This window comes from Arachis ipaensis, chromosome B06 (assembly GCF_000816755.2).
Source record: "Arachis ipaensis cultivar K30076 chromosome B06, Araip1.1, whole genome shotgun sequence".
Lineage (NCBI taxonomy): Eukaryota > Viridiplantae > Streptophyta > Magnoliopsida > Fabales > Fabaceae > Arachis > Arachis ipaensis.
In genome coordinates, this window is record NC_029790.2 from 15,404,926 (window position 1) to 15,414,107 (window position 9,182).

At 32.1% G+C, this 9,182-nt stretch overlaps 1 protein-coding gene and 1 pseudogene across 11 annotated transcripts; one reads left to right on the forward strand and one right to left on the reverse strand.

Moving 5' to 3' along the window:
* On the forward strand, positions 17–2,605 carry LOC107645808. 11 transcript variants are annotated; one of them, XR_002348355.1, is made up of 6 exons: positions 17–573; positions 691–777; positions 887–997; positions 1,176–1,267; positions 1,830–1,965; positions 2,388–2,605. XR_002348355.1 is itself a non-coding variant. In XM_016349928.2 (3 exons), the coding sequence occupies exons 1-3, from the start codon at positions 48–50 to the stop codon at positions 2,446–2,448; spliced, it is 708 nt and encodes a 235-aa protein (XP_016205414.1). In that variant the 5' UTR covers positions 17–47; the 3' UTR covers positions 2,449–2,605. The 11 variants fall into 11 exon arrangements, 2 of the variants coding, with proteins under 2 accessions (XP_016205414.1, XP_020959756.1); XR_002348353.1 differs by having other exon boundaries at positions 17–777; XR_002348354.1 differs by having other exon boundaries at positions 691–997.
* Positions 5,983–8,028, reverse strand: LOC107645812 (annotated as a pseudogene).

Consider the following 9,182-nt stretch of genomic DNA (forward strand, 5'->3'; position numbering starts at 1 on the left):
AAGAACCTAATTCTAAGTTTCTAACCCTCACTCTCTCATCACTCTCTATGCTCTCCTCTCATCTCCTCCCACAGTTTCTCAAGTGCTCAACAATGGAGCTCCTGGAGGAAGAGGCTGCGCCGTCAGCAATGCCTCGTCTCTGCCACTCCTTCGCACTCGCATCTACCAGCGCCATCTTCTTCTGCGTCGCCGTTCGTGTTCGTCATCTCCTCTACGTCGTCGTCGGTTCCTGTTCTGTCATCCACGGTGTTGCTTCTCTGCGTCATCGCCGTTCGTGCTCGTCTGCCATCGCATTCTCTGCGTCGCCGTTCGTGTTCGTCATCTCCTCTACGTCGTCGTCGGTTCCTGCTCCGTCATCCACGGTGTTGCTTCTCTGCGTCATCGCCGTTCGTGCTCGTCTGCCATCGCATTCTCTGCGTCGCCGTTCCTGCTCGTGCTGCTCCTCTGCTTCTGCTACCCTGGTCCCTGGTCCTCTGTCTCTGCTACCCTGGTTCATCTCGACCGTTCTCCTTCCTCCACGGTGGTTCATCTCTGCTGCTCGTCCCTTGGTTGCTGGTTTTTTATCTGCTGATGGTAAAGGTTATTTGAATATTGATGCCTATAATATTGTTCTTTAATATTCTTGTTGTCTATGAACGTATTGTTCTTTTGTGATTTTGTCCATGATTATGTGTTATCAATTGATTTTAGGGATAAACTTACAAATGTTGTTCTTGTTATTATTGTAATATATAAACCTACTGAGTTCCATATGTGGCTGAAAGAAAAGAAAAAGAGGTATGTGAGTCTCAATTTTGGGTAATTTTAATCCTTATTATTTGGGGTTTTAACATTGAGTTATGTTATATTTTAACTCATATAATTGAACTCATAATTGCTGTTGTAGGTAAGGATTTTGAAATCTAGAGCTTTTGAAATGATTTGAACAAAATGAATGGGAGTGAAACTAGAAAAGGATAATGATGTGGGCTTCTTTATTTGAGAATTCTTTTTGTAGGTAAGGATAAGGAAATATTAAGTTTAGTTGTTTGAAAGCTTAAAGGTTAATGAGAAAATTTTAACGAATATGAAGAAAGTGTTTCAACTAACTCCCTATTATGTTTTGTTTTCCTAAAATGTGACCAGTCCAACTAACTCTGATTATAGTTTTTTGTGCAATTGTTTTTCTACTGCAGGACCCTTGTCCCATTATTTCATATATGCAAGACATTAATTACCATCTAACTGGACCACTGCAAGATTGGATATCTAAATCAGAAGATTTTGTGTAAGTTGTCTACCAAATGCTAATACACTATTCTTTGAATTAAATTTATCAATTTATTTTTTTCATGTTAATTATAGTTTCTTTTCTTCTTTAAGTGAATATAGTGAACACTTGCAAATTTTATAGGTCCTTCTTTCAAAATTTGAATTGTACTCAAAGGTTTTTCTCGCAGTGCTGTCATCATTGCGGTTGGCAGCGCAGTACTAAGACTGTCCAGTTTATTTGTTTATTCATTGATTTATTTTCTTCGTTATTCTTAATACTCCTCATTGGTCTATTTCAATGATATTTCATCATTACCATAAGGAAAATAATGTTCTGAGAATATCTTTTCATGTTTGTCTATGAATTATTCTACAATCTTTTTGAAGCATGCTCAAGTTATATTTAGCTTTAGTACTTAGAGAAAATTTAATTAGTTGAATTCATAGGTTACAAAAGAGCTAAAGCCAAATGAAGTATTGTTACTATTATTATATTTTTATTAAGGTTCAAGTGCCTGGTATCTTAGTATTTACTTTGAAATGCGGGTTGTTTTATTTCTGCTTGGTGTTTTGATCAGTCAAGTCAGAGCAGAGGTCTTTAGTCCCTTTGTTAGATCATCCAGAGAAAGCTGAACTTGAGTCGGTACCTGACTGCTCAGATTCAACTGTCATAACTAAACTCTAGTGCATCATGCTAATCCAAACTGATCTTTGGTAATAATTTTGTTGTTGGTTGTTTGAACACTTATCTTTATCTTTAACAAAATTGTTTTGTAAGTGCTATTATTTTAATTAGTTATGTTTTAGAATTAGGTATATATAGTAGTTATTCTTTGAGATTGTGGGGGATGGTGCTAGACTTTTATAGTTAGTGGAAGTCATAGTGAATCTATATGCTTGAATTAAATATGCCACTCCTATCCTTTGAGATTATAGGGAATGATGCTAGACTTTTATAGTAAGTTATAACTTATAAACATGCTTGCATTGCATAAGTAATGTATTTTTGGCTAAATGAAAATATGCTAGAGGAATTGTTTGGTATTGATACTAAAACAGCACGCATAGTTATTTTATGGTTTGCTCTCTTCACTTGACATATTCTTATAAAATTTTGCTTATTCGTGCTACTGCAGGATCTTGCTCCTAAATGTGCCTTTGCTGATGTTGTTCTTTGCACTTTGGTTCTCAAATTGAGTTTATTTGCCTCCAATTGAACCCCAAGGGTTAAAATGAAAAGTAGAATACAATAATCTTGTTTTTGTTATAGTATTTGTAGACTCAATGACATTATGAGTCTTTGTTTAAATATATTTCCATCTTTTGATTTTGAATGTACATAAGTTTTTTTTCCTCCTCATGTAAATGGAATAAGGATTATCGGTTGCTAAATCGGTCGCTATTTTTGTAATTTTTTGTAGTGATATATCAATTAATTTAAAAAAAATACAATTTGGTAAATTATGTGTGTAATTTGTATTAAAAAATTGTTATAAAATAAATGTTGTGCTTTTGTAACTAAAGGAATGAAAGATGTTACAAAATCAAGTTATATTTTGCAACAAAATTGTGATAAAAAAATTATATTGTTACAAAAAATATCTCATTGGATAAAATTTGTTATTGCTTTTGTAACATTTTTGCTTTTGTATTAAAAATTTGTTACAAAATTTTACTTTGTATTGTAATAATTTTATTTTTTGTTTTAAAATTTTTTTGTAACGGGACATAATGCAACAGTTATTTTTCAGATTTTTTGTATTTTTTGTAACAATTTTTTTTGTTACAAGTCACAATTGCTACTTTTTCTTGTAGTGATGAGGCGGTGAGATAGATGAGGCATGAGGGTGCTGTTGAGTGTTTTGGATTTTTGGTAGCTTAGTTAAATTTTCTCTTCTTTAGACCAAAGACTTAAAAAGTCGACCGGATCCGAGTGTGGTTTTTGAAACTTACGTTTATAGTATCTATTCGATTCGTTGTTTTCACCTGGTTACGGTTCGATCGGCTAATTTAAACTGATTTTTAGGATCTTGTATTACAGTAATAGCTAAAAGAGAATATATATATATTTATACAAATTAACTTACCTCTTTATCTTATAATTCATCATATATATACACAATGTTTAATATTGTTGACAATTATAATAATAATAATAAAAATAATAATTTATTAATTCAGCTATGAAGTATATTTAGAACTTAACATATGTTTAATTATTTATGTACTTAATTTAACAATATTTTTCTATTGATACTTTAAATATTTCTAATAGTATGTTTGATAATTTAGTTTTCATGGTAATACATATATTAAAATGGCTTAAAAAATAAAAAGAATTGAAATGGTAGTTTATTTCAATGTTTGTTTTCGAAACGCAGATAAACAAATTAAATAAACACTATTTTGACACTAATGTTTTGCCAGCTTATTTTTTTAATCTTATTTTTTAATTTAAATTTAATTATTTTATATATTTTACATGTTAAATAATTTAAAATATTTTATTTGTTTATAATTTTTTTTTAATTATTAATATTAAATTTATAATTCTAAAACTAAAAAAAAATAATTTTTTAAACTCAATAGAAAAATGGTAGAATGATAGTGTCTGTTGAGCTGCTAGTAAAAAGATAAAGCCAATTAAGTGTGTTACATATCTAATTAATCTATTTTAAAAAAAGGCTAATAAAAAAATTAAAAAATTAGTATTAATTTTTTTCACACAATATATTTGTTTGTCAAGCTCACAAAATCTATATTTTAAATATTTTATATATTTATCTTTCATATACTCATATGTATGATAAGGTAAGTTATGTTAAATAATCTATATTGTATGACTCCAATTTATATATATGTATATATATGTCATATTTTATGATGGATCAAATCTTAACCAAATAGAAAATAAAGTTAATATTTATAATTGTATAAATATAATTTTATTTTAATTTTTTATTTTATTACTATTTACGTTAACATCAAGAATAATTTGAAATAAAAGATAATAAAATTATTGTAACTGTAATGTATTATATGCTTTGACTGCACTCTCTATTTTGTTAAGAGTGCATTAGTTTTTGGCGGAATAACCTGTTGGCACCACTTAAAAAGCACATTGAGGCGGATCAAGCGCTGCTGTGTCTTGCTGAAGAACTTGAGGATACTGATCTTCTTGCTGCCCTAACTCTGCAGCCATGTCTGTCTCTCAATCCTCAGAAATTAGGATTGTCTTTTCCAATTTGTGTTCCATTCATTGCAGCAGCAGCATTAAATAGCTTCGGAAGCTATAAAAAAGAACAAATGCGAGAGCAGTTCCTTTCGCTTACACACTCTTCATCCCTTTTATGTCATCACCTTTGAGGGCGTGCTATGCCTATGTTTTTTTTGTTTTGGTTTTTTGGTTTTATTAATACTTAGTTGTGCCTTTTGCCTTCAATCAGCTCTGACTCAATGCTCTCCTTCTTTCTTTACTCAGCGCTTTATGTAAATCATTGGAGAGTGCAATAGATTTTACGATTACAAGTGATTATAAAATTTTATCACAATTTACTTAAAAACTAGAATGCATTATAAACCACTTGCAATTAGTAATAGACTAATAGTTTATGAAAGCCAATGAGTAATAACTCAAATGGCATAGTTTTTCCATTATCAATTAAGACGTTGCGAGTTAGAGTCTTCTATCTTTGGTAAAAAAAAAAATAGTTTATGAAAAAATTATACCAAAAGATGAAATACATCACATTGCTACGAATTTATGAAGAAAAAAAAAATCTGTGAGTAGATGCAGCAATTTATAAATGTGATTGTGATGTATGTTATCATGATTGACATAATTATGATTTAGAATGGTCAAATATAATGTACTTGTTTCAATATCATTAAATTGATAAAAAATCATTTTTTAATAGTTTTTTTAGTGTATTTGACAAATTTTTAATAATAAAAATAAAAATATTAAAAAAATAAAAAATATATCTTTTTTGAAAAGTTACAATTTACATCTTTTTTTAAAAATTTTCTTTTCTTAAAAGAAAAAATAGTATCACATAAAAAATGAACAAAAAAAATACTTTTATCTTATTTTACCCAAATATAATTAATAAATAAAAAAATCTTTTTACGAGAAAAAGCTTTTTATTTTTATATTTATAATTTATGATAAAAACTCACATTGAGTTGTCAACATGTAAATTTTATAGTTGAAAATGATTCGATAATAATTTAGTCAAATTTTTTAAATCATCTAATAAATCTCAAATATCAACTTCAAATAAAAGAGAACTGCATTATTGACGTAAAAAATAAGTGGCTTATTAAAATATATCAATATAGAATGGTTCTACAACGTACATGATCAAGTCCTTTTGGCAGTTAAGTTTAATTAAGCTATTTCAATATTTTATTGGCACAATAAAAATCATTAAAATTGTGTAAATTTTCAACAACAAAACGAGCAAGGACAGCTGCCAAACACTTCATCAACAAGTGATGAAAAACCTGAAGGATGACCTTTTGCATTCTGTATGGAACTCTCAAGTCGAATATCAGAGAGAAACTCACGTACAGATTGTCAAAAGTGTTCAGCAGCAAGTATTTACCAAGCAGCGGAAATTCCACACACACACATACATACACATACATACATAACAAACAGAAGATATCAGAATCTAGCTACAGATAGTCCATGCAAGAATGATTGAGAAGTACTTATGGTGCAAAATACGAAAATAGTCAAATATCCATAATTCACGATATAGTTCTCGAAAGTTACAAGAATGTTAACAAAGGAAAAACCCCAAATTGGGGTGATACCAAACAAGAAGCATCAAACCACATATGCCAAAACCCAAAAGAAACAAAAAAAAAAAATTTGCCCGATGTAGCATATCAAATTGATACTCCAAATGTTCCCTAACAAATGTACACTAACCTGTTTATATTCAACATCAGGTCCACCCAAGTGAGACTGGAGTACAACATCATCTGCTGCTCGACAGACCTGGTTATTTTTTCCCAGTTCTCTTTTAATCTCCAGTAGACGAGTATACCGGTTGCAGCTAATAGCTCTTAACAGCAACCTCTCAACATCAATACAACTCTGGTCCAAGAAAAACTCTGCCTCCTTGCCTGTTAGTGGATCTATGACAAAATTGCTGTGTATGCACTTTATCTGAAGATCTGACCCAGGTTCAATTTTTATGAATGGGCATGCACCTGAGTCAGACATGCCAGCATTTTTATCGAACTCCAGCCAGTATATGATTTTTAAACCAGGAGTTCGAGGACCGGATGAATCAGATTCCCCGTCAGGGTTCTGCATGGAACTGGAACCTGCCGCATGACCCATTCCACCCTCGGATATGAGCTCAAATCGAATTGCATCTTTCCATCTTCCCTGTCGAAGAGCTTGCACTTGCCTGATGACAGTATCCATAACAAGTGAAACACATAGATTGTGAAGAACCGAGTACAATATTGAAAATGGATTTTCTGCTTCCGCCATTCGTCTCTCTAGATCATCCCCGAGAACATGGCGCCGCATTAATTCTAGTTTGATAGGTTTATTCTTTTCACCAACAAGCAGCTCCAAATGTAATATCCTCCACATGGACAAGTGTCCCCTGTAACCAAGAGTCACTAAAACCTTAAACTCTCCATCCAACTTAATCAATGCCGTACCATCGAAACTTTTATCTCGGAAATTTCCTTCGGAAGAGAAACTTCTAGCAATTTCGACCGCACAAGCGCGTCCAGCTTCTTCAAAGCAGGCTTTTGCTGTTAACTCCTCGTTAAGAGAATGTCAATAGCAGAGGGCACATCATAAACCGGAGCACGGGTTTGCTGAAGCCCCTCGTGCATAAAAAACAAAGAATCCGCAGCTTGAGTAAAACACATATCGTGATTTGAAACAGTCGAAGCCAGCGGCTGGCAGTGCTTTATCAAATGAACCTACAAAGCAAAAAACCTCTAAGCACATCCCATCCAACAAAGAAAGAAAAAACTTCCTTTCCCCTTTTAGTTCCAGCTCAACCAATGCCCCCAAACCACCCCGTAATTCTATTTATTATCAATTATGTATCTCCCAAATACACAAAGTTTTGGAATTTGTAGAGACCAATGGATTGAATCAAGAATAGTGCTATGCCAGAAAAAATAACAAGATTTGATTTTTGGCGGGGTAACCTGTTGGCACCACTTGGAGAGCACATTGAGGCGAATCATGCGCTGCTGGGTCTTGCCGAGGAACTTGAGGATACTAATCTTCTTGTCTGTATCGGACAATTCAGTGGACCTGCATTTCTCAACCAGTTCTTTCAGGCTGCTGTATGAATCTTGGGCAGCTCGGGAAACCAGGGTCGACAGCTCCAGGGTCGACAGCTCCACCGTCTGCCCTAACTCCGCAGCCATGTCTGTCTCTCAATACTCAGAAATTAGGGTTCTCACGCCGCAAATTTCACCAATTTTGTTCCAATTAGAGCGAGCAAGGAAGCAAGAAGCAGGTATGAGTGTAGGAAGCAGAATAGGGCTTTCCCTCTCGCTCTTTCTCTCTTACAGAGATTCCCGTAGAGCAGCTTTCTTTACAACACGTGTGTTTTGTGGAGTAGCTTAGCGCACTCAAGGCTGGCGCAAGAAATTGATGGGTTGGCTAGTTTGCTAGGCATAAGCAAGGAAAAATCATTATTCTTGAACCCTTTTGGTTTTCTTTCTTAACGCAGGGAAGGAGTACAAGGAAGGGATTCGAACCTGCAAACAGTGGAACAGAATTTTTCTTTTCTTTTTTATAGTGTAACCTAAAATTTAAAGAAAAATATTTGTTGATTATTTCTATTCTCAGAAAAAACTGGAAAGTAGAAATAATACTAACATTTGAATCAAATAAGTATGTTAAATAAGGCTTGGTCTTGGCCTTTTTTACCTAAATGCGCATTTAAAAAACATTAATTCTCAAAATGCGTATGGCTGAAAATTTTTCTGTAAATACGCATAGTCATTTTGTGGCCGCTGCCCGTGAAATGGAAATGAACTCCATTTCAACTATGGTGCCCACGAAATGGGCCACCAATGTTTAAAGTAGTTTTTATATTATTATATTTATTAAATATTGTATTTTTTTAAATAATAATTTTTTTATGCGAATAAAATTGGATATGATAAAATTAGATGTAGAATTTAAGGTGCAAGTAAAATTTGAAAAGAAAAATTGTTGCTAGCGATTAATACGTTATTATGAATTACACTAAAAAAAATTAAATATTGATATCAAATTCTATATTGTTAAAAACATATTCATTAATTCATATACCTTTATATTAATATCAAATTTTTAATCCATTAAATAGCATTCAGCACATATCAAATATTTTTACTAATTTTTTCATCTGAAATTATATCTATTCTCAAATTATTCTATTTTTGCATATATATATATATATGTTACTCTTGTTTTTGACCAATCATTGCATCATCCTAACTCAATATTATAACATTAATCTTAATTATTTATGTTTAAGTATAAAATTATTAAACACCTAATCAATCAAACCAAGTACTATAAATTTTATACAACTGAAGTTATCACCTTCCATTTCGTTGCTGTCCTCATGGAAATGGAATATCCATTTCGTGTGTGGTTGGCATGACATTGGTGGCCCATTTCGTGGACACCATAGTTGAAATGGAGTTCATTTCCATTTCACGGGCAGCGGCCACAAAATGACAATGCGTATTTACAGAAAAATTTTCAGCCATGCGCATTTTGAGAATTAATATTTTTTAGATGCGCATTTAGGTAAAAAAACCCTTGGTCTTGCGTATGATATCTTGTGTGATCATATGTAATTTTAAATATTTTTTTCTGTTAAGATTTTTTTTAAATTATTATATTTTTATTTAAAAAATAAAAAACCGTCACTTTATTTTAA

Bases quoted from the DNA above. Each gene is read 5' to 3' on its own strand.
- LOC107645808 (XM_016349928.2), top strand. From the start codon at position 48: ATGCTCTCCTCTCATCTCCTCCCACAGTTTCTCAAGTGCTCAACAATG. The intron at 574-1,146 runs GTAAAGGTTATT...CTCTGATTATAG, and splicing joins TGGTTTTTTATCTGCTGATG to TTTTTTGTGCAATTGTTTTT. The intron at 1,268-2,387 runs GTAAGTTGTCTA...GTGCTACTGCAG, and splicing joins TCTAAATCAGAAGATTTTGT to GATCTTGCTCCTAAATGTGC.